The sequence below is a fragment of the Monodon monoceros genome, unplaced genomic scaffold, assembly GCF_005190385.1.
Source record: "Monodon monoceros isolate NGI ecotype Baffin Bay Population unplaced genomic scaffold, NGI_Narwhal_1 Super_Scaffold_4, whole genome shotgun sequence".
NCBI lineage: Eukaryota > Metazoa > Chordata > Mammalia > Artiodactyla > Monodontidae > Monodon > Monodon monoceros.
In genome coordinates this window covers 20,990,817-21,017,373 of record NW_021703781.1, presented here as the reverse complement: position 1 = coordinate 21,017,373, position 26,557 = coordinate 20,990,817, and the positions used below count along the sequence as shown (strand labels likewise).

Genomic DNA, 26,557 nt, shown 5'->3' with positions numbered 1-26,557 from the left:
CTGAGTCTGGCTGGAACTGTAACATATGAAGCTGGAAACCAGGCTGATGGTGTCCCTACGCAGTGCCAGAGAAGGCTGCCTTAACCAGCAAGAGGGACAAGGAAGCTGCCCAGAGAGGCCAAGGAGAGGGTGAGGGTGTGTCATTCAGGTCCTCAGAGTGGCAGACACCACGATGGGATCAGGTGTGCAAGAGATTTATTTGTGGAAACCCGTGAAGGATAAAGGAGGAGGTGGCAGAAGGCAGGAAGACCACGATGCGGGTCTGACGCCCATGAAAGGAGAGAGGGAGCGAGAGCCCCACGCTGCAGGGTGGGTCTGGGGAACCTCCAGCCAGACCAATGGGGAGGCCCCGGGCAAGGCTGCCACAGGTAGAAACAGCGTGGCTAGTGGCTCGAGAGCCCTGCCGGCCTCAGTCATCGTCTGGGAGAGCTTGAGTGGGGAAAGGGCTGGAGACAGAGGGCGGCCTTGGTGCGTGTTGGATCGAAGCTGCAGTGGCTGGAGTTGTGCCATCTGCTCTTGCAGCGGGTTCTCCTGAGGGGGGATTGGAGGGGCACACCCCCGGTGATGCTGCAGAGGACGTCCAGGGCTCGCTGGACAGTATTCCAGTTGCCAGGCCTGGTCGTCCCAAGACCCTGCCGCACCTCCATCAGGGTCCCAGGAGATCCTTGTACTGATCATAGTTTTACAATCCCCTCATCCCTGGCAGAGAAGTGCTGAACCACCGCACATACGGACACACGTGCACACTGGTGTATACACCACTGCACTCGCATTCAGAAGCCACACAGAGCATGCCTGGACTCTGCTGTGCTGGGAAATAACCTCAGGAGGCCTCCCCTCCAAGGCTGGGGAGGTCACCAACCCTATGCGGTCGGAGCTCTGGATTCCATTCTCACCACCCCCAGCTGACCTTGGAACTACAACCCAGAGGGTCTGATTCCCCTAATCCTGGAAGAGCTTAGAGAGAAGCCTCAGGTCAGCACTCTCTCTGCCTCACTCTCCCTACTGCCTCTTTACACACCAATTTCTCAACACAAGTGTGTTCAAGCCTTCAGGGGCCTAAAGGGACCAAGGGGAGCCTGCAGGGATAAGAAAAGGAAATAGAGGTTGAGGACCACCCTCCTTCATAGCCCTTGAAATTCCATTTTGTTCCATTTCCCTGGATGTAACAGTCCTTCACACTTTAGCGTGAACTAGCCTGTTATGTTGCCTTCTTCAGGAAGGAGCTCAGCACGTCAGCCGTGGGCATCCAGAGTGAGATGGTCAAACATGGTTGGGGATGTGAAGGAAGGAAAGAGACATCCAGGAAAATCCACCTTCTCTGAGAATCAGGTGCACTACGGGCAGATGCTCTTGGCTCTCCCTGCCCTCCCACCCTTACTCTGAAGTAGCAGGGACCCCAGCTTGCATCAGTTCTGTAACACCTGATCCACAATGAAGACACAGGCAGCCAACCGCACTTCACATTTAGTCACTTTTAATGCTCAAAAGCTCTGTACAAAAAAAAAAAAAAAAAAAAAAAAAATCACGAATGAATCCTCACAACACCCCTGTGAGGTAGGTAGGCAAGTATTATTCTCCCATTTTACAGATAGGGAAACTGAGGCAGAGAGGTGATGTGACCAGCCAGTAGTCCCTGCACAGCTGAAAGTCAGGGCCAACCGTGAGAATGCAAAGGATCCCTCCCAGTTCAGCCCCGATCTCTGACCCCTCATCTAGGCCTTGTCTGCAACAAAATTAACACTTTTTACTACATGCAAAAATAAAACCAAAACCAACAAAAAATCTGAAAAGGTAGTGAACAGACATACAGTAGATTTGCAAAAGAATTCAGCCAAAATGGTCATAAATTTTCCAACACTAGGTAGATGTGAACAACTCTGGCCTCTTCCCCCTTTTCAAAACACCATGACCGGTGACACATCACCTGTTTCTCCGCACAAGTGCTGGTGTCCAACCAAGAGAGACCCCTCTGGCCCCAACAAGCCAGGCCAGGAGGACAGCGTCCACACCACTCAGCCCCTGTGCTTCGGGGGACACCAGCCCCAAGAGGGAGAGCCGCAGACTCAGCTCAACACCGCCTGCCTCTCCGAGCAACCCTCCCACTGTCTGCACAGAGCTGGTCCCGGCAGCTGCTAATTCAGCAGCACTTGGCCCCTTCTGCCCCCACTGGAAGGCAGCTCAAGAATGCTCAGCAAGGATGGCCTGGAATCCAAGTGCCCCCTCGTGCCATCCTTGGCCCACTCTCACACGCCCCACTGCTCACTCAGGGTCACCCGGCAGTCTCCGGGGCTCCTGCCACAGCAGGTCGGGGCACTCTGGATGGCACGGCAGGGAGGCAGTGCTTCCCTAGACCTCCCGCCCATGGTTCCAGAGAAATGGAGCTGGCCTCTTCCACAGGGCCGCATGCACCTTCTGGAAGCTCTTTCTTCCCCCGAGAGGGACTCCATTTCATTTTCAGCTCCCTGGAAACCTCCAAAGTCCTGCCAGCCCAGAGGAGGGGAGAGGGCAAAGGAAGGAGAGGCAGAGGCCCCTGCGGGACCCACTGGGCATGTGGTTGTCCTTCAAGTCTCCAGGTTGAGACAAGGCATGAGAGGCAAGAAAACTGGGTAAAGCTGCCTTTAGGCTAACAAATCAGCCAGCACACAGTCCACTCCCCAGGGAGCCCGGGGTCCCCAGGACGGTGCTCAGGCAGCGAAACGGGAGAAGCTGCATGGGAGAGCCACGAGAGAGGGCAAGAGGGAAACCAACACTGGCTAGGGCCGCTCCGCCAGGGCCCGTCAGAGCCGCTCGGGGGAGAGCGGAGGGCGAAGCGGCGAGGGGCTTCGCTTGGCAACTTGGGGAGTGAGCTCCTTGCAGATGTGATGCCACACCGGCCTTCCTGCAGGCCCTCCCCACGCCTGCCATTCACAAAGTATCACTGTGCGCCAACTGTCCTATAAAAACTCTTTCAGAAAAGGGGTACCCACCCATGCCAGTCTCTCTGCTAAGCTGAGGGATCATTTCTCAGGGCCGCTGTCGGTGAGCAGCACCGGCACCCCCAGCCTGCGAGGGTAGGAGGTGGCCCCGTGGGAGGCGACGGTAGCAGGGGCGGGGGAGCACGTCCTACAGGAAGTCCCATTCCTACAGGACGTCCCCTGCGGCGGAGGGCTCGGGGCTGTGGCTCTGCTCCTGCCACCGGCAGCGCAGCCTCGAGAAGGGCTGGTCCTCCACGCTCTCAAGCTCGGGGAAGCCCAGCTGGTTGAGGATCTCGTAGATGCCGGCCTTTGCTGCCACCTGGGGAGGACAGCAGAGATGGGGGCAGAGCTCCAGGGAAGCGGGGGTAATCATTCAGGTCCCCCATCCCCCTCTGTCACACCGTCCTCCCCTCCCTGGGGCTCCGCAGATACAGGCGAGTCTGGGGCTCAGTGCTGCCTCCCCCCAGCTCAGTGACCTGCACACGTTTGCGTCTCGATTACTATGAACTGCTGTGCGCTTCCCTTCCTTACAGTGGGACTGCACAGTGTGGAGGGCGACACTGCACAGAGAGCGCCCGGCAGGTAGTGAACAAGCGGGGAGCAGCACGGGAGGCCAAGCACGCCCCATGCCTGCGTAGCCCCGACGCTCCCATGGGGACCTCGGGAGCAGAGGCCAGCTGCTCCCGGTATTACAGCCCGGCCCTCAGGGAGCGCTGGGGAAGGCAGTGTGGATGCAGCAGCCAGCAAGGGCCCTTTGGCCGTGAGTTCCAGCTGTGGAGCAGGCAGGCCCACCAAGGGCCTCAGCTCAGGCGGGTTAACTGGGGCCTCCCTGGACACTCTCCACGCAGCCCTATGGCCCAGACCCTGGCACTAGACTCAAACCACTCAACGACCAGCCTCCTTCTCGCCCCACTGTCCCGGGGGATGGAGAGGATGCAGGCTCCACTCCAAACAGAGGCCCCTGCCCTCTGTTCATCCCGAGGCTGGAACCCACGCTAGGGGGCTGGACCAGCAGTTCTCGCCCTCCTTGACGTCCCCAAACACCCACTACCCAGGTTCAGCCGGTGAGCTCCCCAGCCCCTGGTCCCCCTGATTTCAGCTCTCCGAGCAGAACCCAAGCAGAAGTGTCCTAGGTCCCCCACCACCTTCACCTCCACCTCCAAGAGGAAGCTGAGCCGAAGGCCTGCTCAAGAGGGTAGCCCCAAGGTGGCCTTGGTGTGACCCACGCCCTATCAGGACCACCCGGAAGGCTCACCTTCAGCAGAAACGCCCGGCAGCCACCACTCCCGCCACCAGGCCCTGTGGTGGCCTCCCTGCCTCTGTTCCCTCACAGCTCTGACCCCACGTGCACATAGACCTAAGCCCCCCTACCCTTCCTATACCCATCACAGCCTCCCATCCTCCTGCACACCTGCCCCACGGGAGCTAATTCCAGCCCTGAGTCCAGATTAGAACTGTCAGGACAGTCTGGTGAGGTCAGTAGGGGCCAGTGTCCTGGCGGAGGGGTAATTACAGGCCCCTCTGCCAAGGAGGGAAGGAGGCCTTTCTCCTGCCCTAGAGGTGCCGAGGCAGCGGCTCTTCCTCTAAAAGCAGCCGAGCTGGGGGAAGAAACAGGAAGAGGCAAGCAGAGAGGGAGGGTGGAGGCGGCAAGAGAGGGCAGCGTCTTAGGCCAGACATGGTGGGCTTTGGAGCCAAACAACCTGCTCTAACGCTGACCGTGAACATGGCACCTAACTTCTGTGCTCAGTCTCCTCCTCTGTAGAATGGGAGCATACGGTCGCCACGTAAGGCAGACCCACTCACACGAGCTCTGGCACATGGCACTGTATACATCTCATGGAATCCCCACCGCAGCCTCCTGAGGTGGTGCTGACGTTGTAACACCGAGGACAGCAGCTCAGAGGGGCTAACTAACTTGTCCGAGGTCACGGTTGCAAGGCAGCAGGGGCCGAGCCACAGCGGGAAGCCAGAAGGGCATAACAGTGGGCAGGCATGTAGCACCCAGGTGACGCTGGCCTGGGGGACGCAGGCAGGGAGCAGGGGCCCAGCCCAGCTCCTCGTCTCCTCCCTCCCCCGCCTCACCCATCCACTCACTGCCTGCTGAGCGCGGAGGCCGTGCTGGGGACCCAGAGCTGAACGAGACACAATCTCAGCCACAGGGAAGCGTCCTGTACGGTGAGATGAGAACTCTGCCCGCTCAACTCTGCCCGCCTGTCCCTGGGCCCGGGGAAGACGCACAGGGTGGTCCCGGCCCCCACCCCCGCCCTCACCTCCCGCATCCAGGCGCTGAAGGGCCTCTGCCAGGAGCCGGCCTTCTCCAGGTGGAGGTACGCGTTGAAGAGCACCAGGCAGACGTAGCGTTCCAGGTACTGCAGGCTCCGCAGCTGCAGCCTCCGGGCCTCCCGCTCTGACTTGGCCGCTTTCGCCTGGAGGACGGACGGCACGGGGCGGGAGTCAGAGTGGGTGCTCACCCCCAGCCGGGGACACTCCACACACGCTCTACACACATACACCCGACTCACACACTCACAGACTCTCACAATCGTACACACCACACTCACACATACACACACTCACACACACCTCACTCACACACCACATGCCCTCGGTCACACACACCCCACACACAACACAGTCACATACACACACACGCACTGCACACACTCCACACTCACACACAAACCATACACACACACACCGACATACTCACACACATACAGACACACTCTCACACAACACACACACTCTCCAAGGCTGGGGACGGACACAGAAAGACCACAGAAGCAGGGTCAGCAACAGGGGCGGGAGCTCAGGGAGGGACAGGCTGGGATGGAGGGTGGGGCATCGGTCTTTTGAACGGTAATCCTGAGCACCTTCTAGGAGAACAGGCCACGCTAGGGAGGGAAGGGACAGCCAAGTGACTAAAGGTAGCTTCCCAGAGAGCACACGATGCAGCTGGGCCTTGAGGGCCTGCGTGGACTCGGATAAAGACAGTGAACACCAGACGGGGCGGCCAGAGGTGAGGATGGTGCCCAGCAGGTAGGGAGACCGGGAAGGGGCTGGCCTGGCTGAAACAAGGGTGTGAAGGGACAAGACGGGAACTGGGTTGGCCCCCAACTGTGGAAGCCACCCTGGCGCCAAGAAGTCTACCCTCTAAGCCAGCTTCCCAACCCTGGCGTGCAGATGCCTGGGCCCCACCCCGGACCAATCAGACAGGAACCTCCGGGGGGTGGGCCTGGGCACAGGGACAGTGAAAAGTCCCCGGGGCCATTCTAGGGAGCCAGGGTTGAGCTCTGTGGCTTTAGCACCGGGGAGCCACTGAAGCTTTGAGAATAGGAGGGACCTGTTAACGGAAGACTCGCGGGAGACTAACGCTCAGAAGGAAGAGGCCTTACATGGGGTCCCCTCCAGGTCCTCCTCCGTGTCGGGCCCAGTGGGAAGGCGGGGGGACAAGGCTCAGGACACACAGAGCCAGCTCTCCCCCTGCCGGGTGTCTGCCACCATATCTGAGCGTGCTCCTCCAACCCACCGCAGATGGACCGTCACCCTAGGGGGGAGCCCGGGGGACTGAACGCCACACCTCACCTTGCACTTGCACCCTCCTCCTGCTCACCCACACCCACACCCACCCTGGCCTCCAGCCAGAGCCCACGGCAGCTCTCTCTGCTCCAAGAAGAGGATGTGGCATAGCGGCCATACCTTCAGGCAGCACGAACACCCAGGGGAGGGCACAGCCAGCCCCCGGGCCTCTGGGAACCAGGAAGGGCAGTCTCCCAACAACTGGGCCACAGCTGGAAGCCCTCCCACGTAGGCACACATCAGCCTACACGAGTCTCCTCCAGGCCGCTTCAGGAAGGCTCCTGGGTGGGCCCCCGCCCCAGACACGACACGACCCACAGCCCTAAGAACCGCGAGCTGGAGTGGGCTTGCTTGTGGGACCTGGAGTCCCGCACCTCCCACTTCTGCCTCGGGTGACTCAGCCTCTGATGCCTCTGCCGTCTTTGCCCCCAGGGTCGTGGGAGTGGGCGGTTGGCCCAACATACCGTCCAGAAGGAGCTCTGGAACCTTGGGGACAGCGAACAGGGCCAGCTGGGGCAAGGGGACCACAGCCAGCGCCCTGACTCCCTGGGAGACAAGACTGGGCTCTGGTCCCAGCTCTGCCATTTAAACTCTCAGCCCCACGTTGCTGGAGGTCACATTGCTCAGTAAAGTATGGCATGAGGAAGCACCTATAAACACTGGGGGGCCACATGGGTCCAGCCATTCACAGAACGGGGGCCACAGCCATGGCACAAAGGTGGGGCACACACAGGCCCTGCCCGCAGACACTCGTGGTCTGGCGGAGACAGGGAACAAACACCCTGTGTTTGCACTGGGGCCAAACACCCAGTGCAGCCGGACCACGGGATCGAGGCAAGGCAGGTAGTGGACGAGGGAGGGGCTCCAAGACGAGGAGGATTTGAGGTGCCCTGACAGGGGGAGGAAAGGGTCAAAGAGGGAGGTGGGTCCAAGGGAGGCAGAGGGGGAGGGGCTTGTAGCAGCAGGGGGCCCAGAGCCAGGCAAGCCCTGACCCTACAGACAAAGGGGCCAGCGAGGGCTTCTGGATGTGAGGGTAGGAATGGCCCCAAGGCCACTGGTGCGGGAAGTTGACTGGGGCCGGTAGGGGCAGGACGCCTACTGTTTTAAGGATGGCTCAACCAACCAACTGCTCAAAGAAAAAAGCAGTTTTGCTTAGAAATTAGGCAGTGGACCAAAAAAAAAAAAAAAAAAGATTTTACCTAAATACAAACTGCGGCCAATACAGCATGACTCTGCCTGTTTCATGCCGCGCGGCGCTGGGCATTCACCACCCGATCCCTTACACTGCTCCCCAGTCTCCATCCAAAGGCCGGGAGCCTAGTTAAACACATTTTCTTAGAAAGAAGGAAAGGAATTCACCCACAGTGCCACCAGGCAGAGTCATTTTAAACTACTTTCAAGAGCTCAGAAGTAACTTCCTGTTGGGTGTGAAGAGGCCTCAGCTCAGGACTTGGCCCTGGGGGCAGAGCCACGGCAGCTCTATCCTCTTGGTGCCCCTGCTCCAGAGGGGACAGAAGCCTGCTGCCCCCAGAGATTCCAGCAAGGATTCTGAGGAACATCTTGGGTGGAGAGGTCAAGTGATTCCTTCCGAGACCCTACTGGCAAGGTAGGGTGGAATTATCTCTAAATTCAGACCACTGGGTCAAGGTGACGCCTGACACCCACCGGAAGGTTCCGTGGGTGCTTCCTGCCCGACCGCAGTCTGTGATTTGAGACAATGACCCATCTTCCTAGCAAAGCCCTGGTTTCCTTAAAATCACCCCAGGTTGGCACTGTCTGGGGAAGAGGACAGGCCAGCCACCTCCAGTAGATAAAAATAGTGGAACTGTTTTTAGATGGCCTGGCAGGCCAGGCTGTCATTAGCTGTGGTGGAGCGGACAGGGCTTCCTCGTCCATTGGGGGCTAAGCACTAAAACAGACGGGGCCCAGGGAAGGTGGGCAGGGCCCTGGGTTCGTCAGGCCTCTCAAGCCTCCAGTCTGCCCAGCATCAACGTGGGCCCCGAGGTGCGCTGCTCCTTGCTGGGCCACTTGGGAGAGGCCCATGGAGGCAAGGCTGGAAAGCCTCCCCGGGTGTGCCTAGGCCCCCTGCATGCAGGTGCCAGGCTGAGCACAACGCACGTAGATCTGATGAGGAGATTCTAATATGCCCTCCAGCAAACCCATGAAGCAAGAGGGACACTTCATGGTGCAGATGGGGCTCAGCAAGGTCACAGAGTTCCAAGCTGGGACATGAACTCCAAAACCCCAGCTCCCCTAACACCCTAGGCCTTTCCACCACAGTCAAGTTCAAGTGCTCCCTGCCTCACTCTTGCTTCTGTACCTTTACCCTCTCTCTTCCTCCTGCCTGGAATGCCCTCCCCTCCGCCGGGGCTGGCTGCGTTCAGCTTTCCCTCCAGGCCCTGGACAAGCCACTGCTCTCCCGAGGCTCTGAAGCATTCAGCCCCACCGCGCGCTTCTCAGCCTCCTCTGCTCTGCGCCAGTTCACTAACTACTGCATTACATTCCATCGTGAGGGCTTCTAATTGCTTCTCCAAGGCATGACTGGTCTCCTCAAGACAGCGATACGCCGGGGCAGCAGGCACCAGATTACAGCCAGGTTTCCATCTCCGCCTCCTTCCCGCCGCCCTGAGCGTCTGACTAGGACCCAGCGTGCAGAGGGTGCTCAGCTGGTCAATGGGCACTCACTCCCTGGGTCATGTTGCCCTTTCAGTGTCATACTCTCAGTGTCATCTAGAACCGAGCTTCCAGATTCCCTGGGGACCCCCACGTGTGCACCTGCGCCGGGGGCTCCGGACTCAGACGTGCAACCGCTGCTCAAGAGCTCCGCGTGGACAAGGTTCGGGCTCCTCAAATTCCACAACACACTCCACATGGGCCTCGGGACCGCTCCCCAAACCTGCCCTGCCCACAAGCTTGCCATCTCACAGGCAACTCCTGCTGCTAAGGCCCAAACCGACATCCCTCCACCACTTCTCCCTTTCTCAGCCCCACATCCAGCCAATCAGGGAATCCTGTCAACTCTATGTCAACACACCCCCAGAAGCTGCCCCCTCTCACGCCCCAGTCAAGCCACCTCATCTCAGTGACGGCGTCTGACTGGCCTCCCTGCCACCGCCCTCAACCCCACCCCTGCTGTCTATTCCCCGTGTGGCACCAGAGTGACCCTGTGGGAACCTGCGGTCATTACTGGAACCTCCCTGCTGCCCTCTCCCCACCCGCTCCCCAGGAACAAGCATGGCCTGGCGACCACCGCCCTCCAGCTGAGGCGGGGTCCAGACTGGGCGGGCAGCCCACAGCCCTCAAAGATGGTCAGTTTCTAAGGGGCAGGGTCCCAGAGCTCAGACCCCACCCTTCTTCTCAAAATTGAACGCCACCCCTCTCCTTGGGGGCTTTGCATGAGTCCCTGCAGACTCCATCCTCAGGCCTGCGAGGGCTTGAGGGGCCTCACGCCCAAGGATGCTTTCCACGCCTAGTCCCCAGAAGGGAGAAAGGGGCCCTTGCCCCAGAGGCGGGTAACTGATTTTCCAAAGATGTCATATTTTGATCAGCACTTTCAAAGCATGAAGGGGCTAAACCTGGCACCATGTGCTTCTCTGATGTTCGTCCAACAAACACCGGTCACCCTTAGACCAGGCTCTGGGATTCAGTGCTGACCAGACACGGTCCTGGCCTCAGGATCCCACTGTCCCTACACATAACCAAGGGAGTCAGCCTGGTGTCCCGGCCACCGTACACCCCACTCCCACCTCACCGGTACCCAGGCAGGTGCTCACCGCCACCCCTCAAGGCAGGCGGGGCAGCAGTAGTGACCCCGGGTGACAGATGGAAAAGCAGAGGCCCAGGCAGGTCAAAGTGATTTGCCCAAGGTTGTGCCAGAAGTTACTAGCAGAGCCTGGGCTAGAACCAGGGTTTCCGACCCCCTCCCAGGGCTCTTCTGGTTGCTGGAGAAGAGCGCCCTCTCCTGGAGACCAACGATGTGGACAAAGAACCCAAAGATACAGAGGTGGTAGAGGGGGCGGCTTTCCTATTTAATCACACAATGACTTATGCAACTGTCCGCTTTCCATCCGCTCACAGGCAGACATCTGTGAAGCCCTACTTGTGCCAGGCAGGGTCTGAGTCAGGGTTTCAGGGATGAGTCCTTGTACGTGGAACAGAGATGAGCAGCAGAAAGAGGCACCTTTAGTGACAACCACGAACTTGACAATGACAGCAATGAGCACAGAGGCAGGGTCTCAGGAGACGGAGAGGGTGCGGGGGGAAGGGGGGAGGCAGGGAGAGGGTGGGGTTGAGATCTGAACCCCTCCCAAACCACTGAAAATCCCAAGCCTGATGGCGCACATTCAGAAACCACGCCTGGCACCCTGTCAGTGTTCCCCTGATGGATGCCATTGAACAAACCAGCATAGTCCCCCTGGAGGGTGGAAGTGGTTCCAGCTCAGCCGTATGATGGGAACGAAGGGAAAGCAAGGGAGGTCTCAACTACTGAGAACATGAGCCTACTCACACACTCACACACTCTCACACTCACTCACACACACACACACACACACACACAGACCCACACCCACACACTCCATCTGAATGAAAGCTGCTCACCAATCCACTGGCTCTATTTTGGCCTGGTGTGAAAGAGCCTTGGGAAGCAACCCTTTCCTTCCATCATATTTTACGCGACAGCTCACAGCATACCAGAGTTGCTCTAATTGCAGGGGCTGAGACACTTTACCTACCAGAATGAGGTCTCCAGGGAACAGCTTTGGCCATGCCGGAGTCTTGGAGAGACAGAGAGAGACCCCACTTGGGGCTCAGGGCCAGAGCTCTCTCTCTCTACATTTCTCTTAAGAAATAATCTTCGGGACTTCCCTGGTGGTGCAGTGGTTAAGAATCTACCTCCCAATGCAGGGGACACGTGTTCAATCCCTGGACCAGGAAGATCCCACATGCTGCAGAGCAACTAAGCCCGTGCGCCACAACAACAGAGCCTGTGCTCTAGAGCCCGCGAGCCACAACTACTGAGACTGTGTGCCACAACTACTGAAGCCCGCGCACCTAGAGCCCGTGCTCCACAACAAGAGAAGCCACCACGGTGAGAAGCCCGCGCACTGCAATGAAGAGTAGCCCCCGCTCACCGCAACTAGAGAAAGCCCGCACAGCAACGAAGACCCAACGCAGCCAAAAATAAATAAATAAATAAATTTATTTTAAAAAAAGAAATAATCTTCGCCCTTGCGGTGCTGAGCTGGATCTCTTTGACCTCTTAGCAACTCTGCACCAACCCAGGGCAGTGCAACCAGGAAGGGCTGGTGGCTTCCTTGCCAGCCCTTTTTTTTCTGCCACAAGAGAACTGTCCCCTGGGTCATGGCCATCACAGTGAAGGAAAGGAATGCAGGCCAAGGAGTTGGGAGACTGGTGCTAACCCTGCCTCCAGCTGGTCACAAAACTTCATTAGGCCTCAGTGTCTTCCTCAGGAAAATGGGTCTAATAAAACACACCCTCACCTCCTCACCAGCTGCTCTGAGGACCAGAGGAAAGAGAGGGAAGTTCTTAGAAAACTCAAAAAGCATGGCTCAAAGTTAAAGCATCACAGTCTATAAAATAAATCTCAATTTGAGACCAAAGGACGTTTTACTTCTCTCCGTGTGGTGCCTTCACCTCAGATTTTCCTCAAACTCCTTCTGAAGGGACAGACGGGAGACACATCAGACTGTCTCAAACACAGAACTAACACAGAACTAATGTCACTAGCCAAGGCTAAGGAAAAATGCCCTTGGCATTAATGATTCTAACAGGACTTCCTTCAGGAGCCCTGACCTTGGCTTCTGTCACAAATATTTTCCCTTTCCAGGCCCAGCAAGAAACACACTCATTCACCCGATGGTGTCACCCCTGTGGGCTGGGGGCCCCCTGGATTCTCCTCAGTCGGGGGCCCAGTCTTCTCACCTCTATTCCAAACTCATGGAGTGGCTTAGTTCAAAGGATTTTCTCTTTCTTTTTTCCTATTGAGGCATTTTAAAAAATACCCTGAGCACTGTGGCCCCCTCACACACATGGGGTGATCAGGCCCTGAGCCAAACTCACTGCCTCTATAGGAATGGAGGAGGCATCACGGGCTGCAGCCCCCAAAGGCCAGGCAGCCTGAGACAGGCCTCGGCAAAGAGAGGCGTCCAGACTGCTACACCGGGGAAGGTCTGTCTCCACGGAAAATGTGTGTGCAGGTTTGGCCCCATGCCCTTCTACAGCCATGACCCAAGTGTGGGACGTCTTCTTGTCCTCTGGGTTCCTCCCCTTACTTAGGCGGGGAATACAAGGACAAGGCCCATGGCTTCCAGGCCTTATGCTTTCCCCCAGTGGGGCTGCAGATGGGCAAGGGAGGTGAAACTGCCCCCTCTTCCTTGGGCGGCAGTGTGGCACAGTGGAGAGGGTCTGATCTGGGAGTCGGGGGCTGGAGTCGTGCTCTCCTCCTGCCATCATCTACCAGCTGTGTGTCCTCGGACAAGCCCAGGACCTCCCTTCCTCAAATGGAGGTAATGTTACAAGCTGCCTTGGTCAGGCACAGGCACACAGGGAGGACTGAGCCAGACTGTGGATGTGAAAATGTACAGTCAGCCTGGCGTGGACACCTCCCAGGCTGGTTCTGAGCCTGGCGTGGACACCACCCAGGCCCCATGTGTCCTTGGCCCCGTGGCCTCCAGCAATGGCCTCCAGCAACTCCCAGCCTCCCCTCATGAGCCCCTCCATCTGCCCTCACCCGGCCCACCCCCACCCAGTCACCCCCAGACCCTCATCACAGACTCCAGTGCCATCCGAGTCTGGAGGAACATTAGGGCTTACTGAGTACCTCCACTCGGCTAGAGAGAAGTGTCTCCCAAACCTCCTCTGGGGACGGGTAAATCCAAGGGCCTGCCTTCCTGCCCTCACTGCATCTCGGGGACGGCTCTTTCTGGAAGTACAGCAGTTAATTAATGCAGAGGGAATGAGAGAGCCGGTGTGTCAGCATTTTGCAAACCCCCCATGAAATGAGGAATCCAGGATATGAGCGCCAGCAGCCGCCAGGTCACAGCAGAGGCCACAGGACCTTCCAGGCCCCCGCAGCGGCACACGGCACCACCCGTGACCGCGCCGGCCACGCACCAAGCCAAGTCCGATCAAGCCTCTGCTCTACCCATTTACAGGAAGCACGGGAGCTGCAACACAGGCTCAACTAAACCCACAGGTGCAATCGGCAAGATCCAGACTGTGGGACGCCCGGGAAGATAACCTGGTTACCTCATCACATTCACTTCAGGGGAGGAAAGGAGGAGAAATGTTCTAGATTCATTGAGACTTAAGGGCCTCATGAGCCAAATGCCACCCGTGGATCTTGTTTGGGTCCTGCTCCAACTGCAGAAATACATCGTGAGATCAGTAAGAAAATCTAACACTGACTAGGTATTGGAGGACGAGAAATCACTGTCGTTTTAGGTGTGATAATGGCGTTATGATGGTCTTTTTTTTTTTTTTTTGGCCACACCGCAGCTTGCGGGATCTTAGCTGCCCAACCAGGAATCGAACCCGTGACCCCTGCAGTGGAAGCACAGCGTCCTAACCCCTGGACCACCAGGGAAGTCCCTATGATGGTCTTTTTTTAAAAGATCCCTTCTTTGATGGATATGCTGAAATATTTATAGAGGAAGTAATATGAGGTCTGGGACTTGTCTCAAAATAATCCAGTTGGGGCAGTGGGTGGCACTGGTAGGGCTTCAGATGAAATAAGACTGGCCCTGATTCCTGAAGCTGGGAGGTGGGCACACAAGGGTCTGTGAAAATTATTCTCCCTACTTTGAATTGTTCTGTGTGAAATTTTCCAAAATAATTTGAAAAAATAAGTTCCTATTTTTCAACTCAGTCAATAATCCTACTTCTAAGAATCAGCCTCAGAAACAAGCCACATGGATGAAAGAGCTGCATGTGCTGTGAGGCTCACGGTACCATCACCTGCCCAGAGAACAACAGGAAGTGATCTCACGGGCCACCTCCACAGGAAGAGCAGGTGATGCCGCAGTACATCCACTCAACCAGGTATTATGCCGACATTACATAGGATGATGTAGAGGCTCTTCAACAGACAGGCTAAAGTGTCCACGAGCTCAAACCATCGATTAATGAGCCTCTCCTCATTCTACTAGAATCTAAGCTCAGGGAAGCTTCACTCTGCTCCATCCCCAGACACAGGACAGGCGCTCAGTAAGCGTGCTGACTGAGCACACGTCTAAGTGGAAGAACGCCATCCAGGTGAATGAGCAGGCCAGCTCGTGTACCCAGCGCGATCACCCCTGTGAGAGGAAGTGAGCGCACAGGCACAAAGACCAGAAAGAGAAGGCAAAACTGAAACCGTCCCTGGGAGGCTGGGTAATGGTCTAATACCATTTCCAAAACCACAAACAAGCTACAAAGAGTCCTCATCGCTGTTGTGTGACTTCGCCGTGCAGACAGATACTTGCACACACCCTGAGCCCTCCTTTCTGCTCCACGACAGAGCAGCAACCCCCACATTCTCCTGCTCTTCTCCACCAAGGGCCCTGAAATAGGTTTACTGCTGGCAGAAGTGCACTCACCAAGGTCCAGGAGCCGTTTTCTTAATTGCTTGTGATTAAGGTGTAAGCTGACTGCTGGACCTGGCGGGGCCAGGGAAGGGAAATGCACTGTTTGGGGGATCTGGGGTGCAGGGCAGGAAGCTGAGGAGCGCGTGCTGCTGACAGTCTCAGAACCCCAAGGCTGTGGGATCCTGGGAGGAAACCTTCTGATGGGCAGAATGTGGACAGGACCTGGCATGTTCCCAGGCAAATGGAGCCCATGTAGGCGATACACCCCCAACCTGAGCCTGGGCTCAGGTCCATTTCCATTCAGAGGTCCTGGGTGTCCAACCAGGCGAACGAGAGTCACTGCACATGCAGCACCTGGCTTGCTCTGAGCAGACAACTGCAGGCTCCACCGGAGAACAGCCGGGGGCTTCCGGCTTGAAACCAGAGGGCAGGGGTCTAAATAAACAGCCAGGTACCAGGGGTGAGACATGGCTGCCAATTTCCAGAGGAGTCAGTCCATCAGAGGGAAAGGGTAGAGGAAGCAACTGCCTCTGGAGCCTCAGCAAGCCCACCACAGCCCACCAGGGCAACATGGACTGAGACCTGGGGTCAAGGGCATCGTGGTCAGGGGAGGGGCTCGGGGCTGGGAGTGAGGATCTTTGCCTCTCATCCCTGATCTGCCATCAACTCACGTGGGGCCCTGGGCAGTCCGCTCTCCTGCTCATCTGTAAACAGAGAGGTCACATGCTCTCTAACTCCCCTTGGCACTAAAATCTGAGAGTCTGTTCAGGGGGTTTGAAGCTAAGAAGAACATCACAGGACACTGTGCCCTACAATGATCCTTGGGACCTCCCATTTTCGAACATTTACTGTGTCCTTCCCACACACAGCGCTGCGAGGAAGCACCATTAATCCGCCTGTAGGCGCGGGGACAAAGGTAGTCAGAGAGGATGAAGATGGCCCTGTAGGAACCCAGCGCCTTCCAGAGCCCACATCCTCGTTCCTTCTACCAGTCAACCCAGGACAATCTAACCTGCTTCCTTCCCATCCACACGGGGATTGACAGTCATAATTAAATCCATTCCAGGGTCCACACACACACACCTAGCTGGCCAGATGCCCCTTCAAATCTGGAGGCAGCTGGGACAGCTCAGATCACCCTGACCTCAGGCAGGACAGGGGCTCTGGGTCCAGTCAGGCCTGGGCGAGTGCAGGGTGACCCTGAAGGGGGCATTCTGCCTTTCTGACTAAAGTAAACAGTGGCCTCGTCGCAATTCCCAAATCTAGGTCTATGACCAGTCTCACAACTCCACAGGAATTTAGAAATATAAATCTTTTCAAGGACTGTCCTCTATTCTGAGAACACCCACCCTACTTTTCTGGTACTAAAATAACCTTTCTTTTCTAAAATGCCAACCATGTTAGATGGTAGTTGGGTTTTTTAAATTTTTGCTTCTTTACTTCCTTCCTTCCTTTAAAATGAACACATTTAACAAGGCTACATATTGGCAACCCTTGAAAGATCCTTCCCTTTGTTAACACTGGTCTGTGAAACCTGGGCTAGGAATAAGGTCTTTGGATTCTTTCTTAGTTCCCTAACAGCACCTCCAGGCTGGAAGGCGTCTATGATCAGATGACCTCTGAGATGAGTGTCCTTATAAGAAGAAATACCAGAGAGCCCCCTCCCTCCCTTCCCTTCTCTCCGTACACACAAAACACACACATACACACACACACACAAACACACACACACACACACAGAGGCCATGTGAGGACACAGTGAGAAGGCGGCTGTATATAAGCCAGGATGAGAGCCCTCACTAGAAACTCAATCGGCCAGAACCTTGATCTTGGATTTGCCAGCCTCCAGAACTGTGAGAAAATAAAGTTCTGTTGGTTAAGCCACGCAGTCTGTGGCAGTCTGGTATGCCAACCCAAGCTGACTAACACACTTGTGATACCCTCTCTCCCTCCCTAGGTTTCTGTCTCCCCGTGACAGGGTAACACTGTATGAGGCCAATATTACCCTGATGCCAAACCAAACACGTCACAAGAAAAGAACTCTGCAGATCAATAGCTTTTATGAATTTGATGCAAAAATCCTCCACAAACCAAACGCAGCAACATGTAAAGAAGATCGTACACCAAGACCAAGTAGGATTTATCGCAGGGATGCAAGCTTGGTTTAATTTCCAAAAATCAATTCCAACAATATACTATACCAACAGAATAAAGGGCAAAAACCAGAGAATCATCTCAACGGATAGAGAAAAAGCATTTGACAATATTTAACATCTCTTCATTAAAAAACACAATAGACCAAGAATGGAAGAGAACCTCCTCAAAGGATATCTGTGACAAACCCACAGCTGATATCACACTTAACGGTGAGAGACTGAAAGCTTTCCTCTTAAGATCAGGAACAAGACAAAGATGTCTGCTCTTGCCACTTCTAGTCGACATTGTACAGGAAGATTTTGCCAGGGCAATCAGACAAGAAAATCAAATAAAAGACATGCATATTGGAAAGAAAAAAATAAAATATCTCTACTTGCAGATGACATGACCTTGTATACAGAAAATTCTAAGGAATTCACTAAAAAAGTAAAAGTATTAGAACTAATAAACGAGTTCTACAAGGTTGCAAGATAGAAGACCCACATACAAATATCAGTTGTATTTCTATACAGTAGCAATGAACAAACTAAAAAAATAAAACTAAGAAATCAATTCCATTTATAATAGCATAAAAATAACAAAATACTTAGGAATAAATTTAACAAAACAAGTACAAAACTTCAGAAACTACAAAACATCATGTAAGAAATTAAAGAAGACCAATATAAATGGAAACGTACCTCATTTCTTCATGGATCAGAAGAGTGACTATTGTTAAGATGGCAATCCCTGGGACCTCCCTGGTGGCAGAGTGGTTAAGAACCCTCCTGCCAATGCAGGGGACATGGGTTTGAGCCCTGGTCCGGGAAGATCCCACATGCCGCGGAGCAACTAAGCCCATGCGCCACAACTACTGAGCCTGAGCTCTAGAGCCCACAAGCCACAACTACTGAAGACCGCATGCCACAACTACTGAAGCCCGCATGCCTAGAGCCCGTGCTCCGCAACAAGAGAAACCACTGCAATGAGAAGCCGGCACACCTCAGCGAGGAGTGGCCCCCGCTCGCCACAACTAGAGCAAGCACCTGTGCAGCAACGAAGACCCAACGCAGCCAAACATAAATTAATTAATTAAATTGTTTTTAAAAAATGGCAATCCCCAAACTGATTCCCTGCCTCTTCATAGCTGACTCTGACAGCAAGAGCGCCCTGCACGCTCTCCCCTCCCTCTTGGATCTGCTTGACCCCCACTCAGGGACCTTAGGGACCCCCACCCACTCCACTCTCTGCCAGAGCACCCAGACACGACCTCCTAGAGGGGCGGAGAGACGCACAGTCTCCCATGCAGGGAGCGAGGACTCCACACTCCATTTCACCCACAAAAGGCCTCAGTGACCAGCTAAGAAGCCACAGAATCATCTGGGCTACAGCTATAATGGATGGCTAAAATCAAAAAGGACAATCACCAGAGACTTCCCTGGCGGTCCAGTGGTTAGGACTCTGCACTTTCACTGCCGAGGGTGTGGGTTCAATCCCTGGTCAGGGACCTAAGATCCCACAAGCCACGCAGCCTGGCCAAAAAAACAAATAAAATTTTTTAAAAAGGACAATCACCAGTGTTAGCGAGGATGTGGAGAAATTGGAATCTTCACACACTGCTGATGGGAATATAAAATGGTGCGGCCACTTTGGAAAACAGTCTGGCAGTTCCCCAAAAGATTAAACCTAAAGTTATAAAATGACCCAGCAATTCCACTCCCGTGTATATTAAAAACACGTCCACACAAATACTTATACATGAATGCTCATAGCAGCTCTATATTCATAAGAGCGAGAAAACGGAAACAACCCAATGTCCGTCAACTGATGAAGAGATAAGCAAAATGTGATATATCCACACAACAGAATAGTATTCAGTCATAAAAAGGAGTGAAATACTGATGCACGCTACAATGTGGATAAACCTCAAAAATACTATGCTAAGTGAAAGAAGCCAGTCACAAAGGTCCAAATATTGTATAATTCCATTTATATGAAACGTCCAGAATAGGCGAATCCCCAGAGACCGAAAGTAGGTCGGCGGTCGCCCAGGGCTTGGAGAGGGGGAAACGGGGAACGACTACTAGTGGGTACAAGAGGTTTCTTTTTGGGTTGATGAAAATGTTCTAAAGTTGATGTGGCAGCGATGGTTACACAACTCTGTGAATATACTAAAAACCATTGCCTTGCACACTTTAAACAAGTGACTGGTGTGGTGTGTGAGTTACATCTCAATAAAGCTGTTATAAAAGGAGCGAGCAAGAGGGCCAGACACTCCAGCGGCGGAACCCGCAGTGCGGGCCCCGCCCAGGGGCACCAGCATCATGTAGGAGCTTGCTAGACGCCCAGATCTACAGAATCAAAAGCCGGGGGGTGGGCCCAGCAATATGCATTTTAACAAGTCCTCCAGGTGATCATGAACCTCACTAAAGTTGGGGACCCCTGCTTAGAGTACGTGGTACTCAACCTTGACTGTACTTTGGAATCACCTAAGTTACTTTAAGGAAAACTCCATGCCCCGGCCCCCATAACAGACCAACTAAATCAGACTCTCTGCGGATGGAGCTCAGGCATGGGCCTGTTTTAAAGCTCCGAGGTGAATCGACTGCGCAGCCAGGGTGAGAAGAACTGGATTAGAGGGTGTCTCAGGCCCCCCTCCTCTTCAGCTCTTTTGAGAGTTTGACCCCAGCTCGCTGGTGCCACCTGGTGGCCACATTGGGGAATGACTCTACATCTTGCTTCTGCCCCGGACCCTTATCCCTCCATCACCAACACCAGGAAGCCCAGGAATGGGGCTCAGGGATTCCCCTCCTCCCACTGCAGAGGTTAGCACCATCCTAGCCTTTGGAACGGAGATGAGGGGGCTGGCCTGGCGGGGAGGGGGCGAGAGTCCTCCGCTGGCTCTGCTTCCATTAAAACACCCCACACCCCAAAGGCAGCCAGAGCATCTACCGCTGAACATAGCCCCAACCACACCACCCTTCCCTCCCGCTGCCAGCAGAGTACAGCTAACTCACCCACCCAGCCTCATCTCTGACAACTTCCAACACAACTGTGTTCGCGGGCATCGAAGCACCTTCACTGCTTCTGAACTCGCTTTGCACCTTTCAGCCTCCTGGCCTTCGCCCAGGCGCTCCCTCCCGCCTGAAGTGCCTTCGCCTGGCTCTCATTACTTCGGGATTGTTCAAGGCCAGCTCTGTGGGACCTCTCCTCTCTTCCCAAGGCTCACGTCCCCATGATGCTCCCTGCTGCACCCTCGGTGTGCCCCACAATGAACATCCATGGCTGCAGAGCTCAGAGGAGGGGAGAGCCTATCACCTTTGGCGGGGGCGGTCCCTAAATTGCCTAAAGGCAGTGAAGAGCTAGCAGGGCCGGAAGGAAGGGGCTGTGGAGAAGGGGACTCTGACAGAGTGTGGTCAGTGTGGGGAGAGGGCCTATGCGTGCTCTGAAGCAGGGCTAGGCATCCTTTTTCAACTACTTGGGTCTCCAGCTACAGAGAGAAATGGAAGCGTCAGTTCTCCGCCCTCTCAGGGTGTCCTGAAAGGAGGAGCTCAGGCTCTCAGTTCACTGCTGCCACCTGGTGGCAGAATACGACACCACCATGAGTGACACCCACAGACAACTCCAAAGGGGATATACAATGGAGCTGCTGGCCCTGGGGAAAATGAGCCCATCTTCCAAAGCTCAGCAAAGTCCATTTTCTGAAACTCCTTAACCCCTTTCCCCACCCCAAATTTGGCGGCCCTTCCAAGTGACCTCTGACCTTGGGCACAGTCTGACCCCAGATGGCCTGTCTCTAGCCCAACACCCTTTTTCCCAACCATGGTCTGATCGATGACCCTAAGCAAAGGTTGGCCTGGATCAGCCATTCACATGTGCCAGATGCAGGCTGCGCGTGGGGCTGGCTTGGAGCTGCCTCTTCTCTGCAGGGGCCACAGGCAGAAGCTGACCTTGGGGACTGCTGCCCACAGCAGAGAGCACAAGGTCGGCACCCAGAGGGGTGCTCCCTCACTTCAGGCTCAGTCTCCTCGGCTCCCCCCACAGCTGCTCCCTCCCACTCCAGCACCCTCTTCTTCTCCAGCAGCCAAGCAAGTTCACTGGGCCAGAGAAGAACAAGAACAGGTCAGCGTGCTCCACACAGGGGCCAGAGGCCACAGAGTCTGATGCCCAGAGCGGCCCGGCGGGTTACATGGCCGCACCAGCTGGGCCCCATGTGACAGAGCACGGGGAACCACAGCCGACTGGAGGGCACGTTTTTTCTAGATAGGCTAAAAATCTGAATGTTTATATGAAGTCTGGACTTCTTTAGAAAACTGTTGGTTTGTATTACTGAATGCCCAGTCCCTCAGGCAGCATCCGCTGTGAAAACACTGACCGGCTTCCCCGCCGGATATTAAACAGCCACTCTCCAGGACCCATCTACCAACCTGCCTCTTGCCCAGGGCCCCGAAACCGGAGAGTGAATGCCTGGCACCACAGGGATCTAGGACAGGGTGCTCCTCTGACCGGTCACATCCTTGACGGGTCCCAGAGCCGCAGAAGCTGCTAAATACCCTGAACCTCACCCCCGCACACACCCCAGCGAGCGCTCTAGAGCGCAGCCGGGACGAGCCGGGGCTGGCCGTACTTCCCTGTCAGGGATCCCCTCCGCCTCCAGAAGGCGAAGAAGCGGCCGGGGCCCGCCCTCACACCGGCGGTGGCCGCCTCCCGGGCCGTGCGCGTGGGGTCGGCAGCCGGGCCGGGCCGGGGCTCACCTGGCGGTGGGTACAGATGATGACCTCCCGCAGGTGGTAGTGCATGGGCGTCATGGTCTCACTGACCGTGTCCAGGGCCGCGTCCACCTCCTTCTTCACGCGGTGCCCCTCAGGCAGCAGCTGCACCACCTTCATCACCACCTGGGACCAGAGGAGGGCAATGAGCAGAGAGAAGACCAAGGTGGGGGGGGGCTCTCTAGCCCCGGCAACAGGTTCACCCACGCCAAGGGCCGCACTGGCCTCAAGGCCCAGGCCCTGACCACTCCTTGCTTCTCAGACGGGGGCGGGGAGCAAGGGCGTTCCTCCGTATCTCTGAGGCCAGGGCTCCAGAGGTGCTTATTTTTTAAGCAGCAGGAACCTTGCTTCAAACGAAGCCTTACCCAGGACTCTAACCCATAAAGCAGACAGCTGTCATGTAACTGGGGCTGGCGGGGCGAGGCGGGGATACAGGACAGGCCTAAGCTGGGGCCTCGCTGGCTCTCCCTCCACCCGGCAGCAGCCCCCAGACACTTCGGAAACACCCAGCTCTGGGGAACCCAGTGTGGACACCACTCATCTGAAGTAAGCCCCCCTTTACTTGGGGAAACTGAGGCCCGTTAAGATCACTCCACAGGGCAGGGCTTCTCCCCACAGTCACCCTCCCGACCACGCCCCTGCGGACCCCCCTCTGGATGTGCCTACCCTGCAACCCCTGCGCCAGCACCAACCCAAGCCTCCAGCACCTCCCACCCCCACTGCAGCAGCCCCTCCTTCTCCTCGCTGGTAGCCAGAGAGGCCATAGGAAAGTGTAAGTGTGAGCACGTCCTGTTTGTGTAATTCCTGGGCTTCAGTCTCCTCCTGGCTCCCTTGCACTCAACATAAAAACCAAAAGCTTCCCCACGTCTACAAGGTCCCCCAGTGCCTGACCCCACCTGCCTCCCAGCCTCCCTCATAACCCACCCCCCCAGGGCTCCAACGCCTTCCTGGAGCCCCCTCAGTCACCCCACGAGCCCGCTCGGTCCTTTCACAGCCCCGAAGTCGACCTCCACCTACTCATCCATCCCATCCATCCGTGTCCCCACTTGTTCACATCTGCTCCCCACCAGACAAGAAGCTCCCTAATCCCTGAGAGCAATAGCTTTTCCACCTAGGAGGTGCCCCGTAGACGATGCTAAATGAACAAAAGACCAAAACCCTACCCAACTCAGCTCTTCTCTCAATCTGACCCATCTCCACAACTGGGCCCTAGCGGGATCGTGGCAGGCAGGGTGCTCCCTCACCCCTGCGTTTCTCAGAAGGAACTGGCCCAGGGCCGGCACACCGGCAGGGGTGGAGCTACAGCCCAGTGGGAAAAGAGGATCCATCACCTGGGAGGACCCTCGGCTAATCCGGCTCAGGCCACACCCGGATCCCAAGCTCTGGGTCGGACATCTCATTTGAGAGGAGTGTGGACCACAGGTAGGTCCCCAGGATGGCCCAGGGGCAGTTCCCCAGGCAGAGGGCTACAGCTTTTTCAAATGCAACAAACCAAACTCCTAGCCTCTCCCCCTAAATTGCTCCTCCCCTTTAATTCTTCATCTCCTTGGCTGTCACCAGCGCCAGCCAGAAACCTGAGGTCATCCTGGGTGTCTTCCCTCTTTGCCTCACAACCAATGGCCCCCAAGACCAGCCAATAGTCACTGGACTCCTGTTCACCAGGCGGCCCCCGCCTCACTCAGGCCCCAGGCTCTCCTCTCCACACCCTCCTCCACACACTGGCCTCCAGAATGAGAATCTGATCACGACCTCCCCTACTTCTCTGCTGGCCCCAAGGTTAAGGTCAAACACACAGTGTGGTCTTCCAGGGCCCTCACAGTCAGGGCCCCCACCTCAGCCCTGCCTCCTTCCATTCTGGCCAACTGCAGCCTTCCACAGGTCCTGCCCCTTCCAGACTCCCTCCTTTGCACGTTTGATCCCCTCTGCACACTATCCCTCCCCCCAGCCCCAGGAGACTCACTCATCTTTCTAAAATGCACTCAAATGTCACCTCCTCCACGAAGCCCTCTTGGGCTCCCCCAGCTGCACCTTTGGCGCTCAGAACCAATGTCTATTTCAGCACTCTTCACAGTCCATTGAATGTTCCCCACTGGACTGTGGGCTCCACAGGCCTGAATTAATTACAAAGGAAGCTGGTCTAGACATGAGCACGTCTTGGGGTGGCTAAGGATGGGGATACAGGGGCATCCTTGGGTCACATGATGTAACTTTAGAACACAGATTCAGAGGTCAACTACCTGGCTTGTGCCCTGACCCCATCACCTCTCTGACGTGGTTCTGGGGTGATGAGCTTGGCTCCCAGCACCTCAGTTTCCTCATCTATCAACTGGGAGTAGTAAGGGCACCTAACCCTTGGGAGCTGTGAAGGGTGAAGAAGGGAGCACACACAGAGCTCCTGGCACAGGACTGGGTGTGAGTAGAGAGAGTTCTAACTATCACATCTGAGGGACCGACGTGTAGACTTGGAAATAAACCCTCGTGTATACGGTCAAATGATTTTTGCAAAACCATTCGATGGGGAAGGGACATTCTTTTCAACAAATGGTGCTGGGAAAACTGGATATCCACATGCAAAAGAATGAACTTGGACCCTTACCTTATACCATATACAAAAATTAATTCAGACAGAAAGATAGACAAGAACAAAAGGCAGAGGGCTGCGTACCAGATGAAGGAACAAGATAAAACCCCAGAAAAAACAACTAAATGAAGTGGAGATAGGCAACCTTCCAGAAAAAGTATTCAGAATAATGATAGTGAAGATGATCCAGGACCTCGGAAAAAGAACGGAGGCAAAGATCAAGATGATGCAAGAAATGTTTAACAAAGACCTAGAAGAATTAAAGAACAAACAAACAGAGATGAAAATACAATAACTGAAATGAAAAATACATAGAAGGAATCAATAGCAGAATAACTGAGGCAGAAGAACGGACAAGTGACCTGGAAGACAGAATGGTGGAATTCACTGCCGTGGAACAGAATAAAGAAAAAAGAATCAAAAGAAATTAAGACAGCCTAAGAGACCTCTCAGACAACATTAAACGCAACAACATTCGCATTATAGGGGTCCCAGGAGAAGAGAGCGAGAAAGGACCCGAGAAAATATTTGAAGAGATTATAGTCAAAAACGTGCCTAACATGGGAAAGGAAATAGCCACCCAAATCCACAAAGCGCAGAGAGTCCCAGGCAGGATAAACCCAAAGAGAAACACACCGAGACACACAGTAGTAATCAAACTGACAAAAATTAAAGACAAAGAAAAATTATTGAAAGGAGCAAGGGAAAAAAGACAAATAACATACAAGGGAACTCCCATAAGGTTAACAGCTGATTTCTCAGCAGAAACTCTACAAGCCAGAAGGGAGTGGCATGACACATTTAAAGTGATGAAAGGGAAGAACCTACAACCAAGATTACTCTACCCGGCAAGGATCTCATTCAGATTCAATGGAGAAATCAAAAACTTTACAGATAAGCAAAAGCTAAGAGAATTCAGCACCACCAAACCAGCTCTACAACAAATGCTAAAGGAACTTCTCTAAGTGGGAAACACGGAGAAGAAAAGGACCTACGAAAACAAACCCAATGGGCTTCCCTGGTGGCGCAGTGGTTGAGAGTCCGCCTGCCGATGCAGGGGACGCAGGTTCGTGCCCCGGTCTGGGAGGATCCCACATGCCGCGGAGCAGCTGGGCCCGTGAGCCATGGCCGCTGAGCCTGCGCGTCCGGAGCCTGTGCCCCACAACGGGAGAGGCCACAGAGGTGAGAGGCCCATGTACCACAAAAAAAAAAACAAAAAAAAAACCCCGAAACAATTATGAAAATGGTAATAGGAACATACATATCAATAATTACCTTAAACGTGAATGCATTAAATGTCCAACCAAAAGACACAGGCTCACTGAATGGATACAAAAACATGACCCATATATATGCTGTCTACAAGAGACCCACTTCAGACCTAGGGACACATACAGACTGAAAATGAGAGGATGGAAAAAGATATTCCATGCAAATGGAAATCAAAAGAGAGCTGGAGTTGCAATACTCATATCAGATAAAAGACCTTAAAAAAAGAACGTTACAAGAGGCAAGGAAGGACACTACACAATGATCAAGGGATCAATCCAAGAAGAAGATATAACAATTGTAAATATATATGCACCCAACATACGAGCACCTCAATACATAAGGCAACTGCTAACAGCTATAAAAGAGGAAATCGACAGTAACACAATAATAGTGGGGGACTTTAACACCTCACTTACATCAACAGACAGATCATCCAAACAGAAAATTAATAAGGAAACACAAGCTTTAAATGACACAACAGACCAGATAGATTTAATTGATATTTATAGGACATTCCATCCAAAAACAGATTGCACTTTCTTCTCAAGTGTACACGGAACATTCTCCAAGATAGATCACATCTTGGGTCACAAATCAAGCCTCAGTAAATTTAAGAAAATTGAAATCATATCAAGCATCTTTTCTGACCACAATGCTATGAGATTAGAAATCAATTAC

At 54.6% G+C, this 26,557-nt stretch overlaps 1 protein-coding gene across 6 annotated transcripts in view; it reads right to left on the bottom strand.

Moving 5' to 3' along the window:
- Positions 1-1,470: 1,470 nt before the first annotated feature.
- The window catches only part of PALD1 (phosphatase domain containing paladin 1), an 82,440-nt gene continuing 57,353 nt past the window's right edge, over positions 1,471-26,557 (bottom strand). For 5 of the 6 annotated variants that reach the window (XM_029245639.1, XM_029245641.1, XM_029245638.1 and 2 more), the window contains 3 exons: positions 22,012-22,152; positions 5,228-5,383; positions 1,510-3,276 (listed from right to left, as the gene is read on the bottom strand). In XM_029245639.1, the coding sequence (XP_029101472.1) occupies positions 3,124-3,276; positions 5,228-5,383; positions 22,012-22,152 (450 nt within the window). In that variant the 3' untranslated portion in view covers positions 1,510-3,123. The other variant, XR_003797067.1, reaches the window with a different exon arrangement.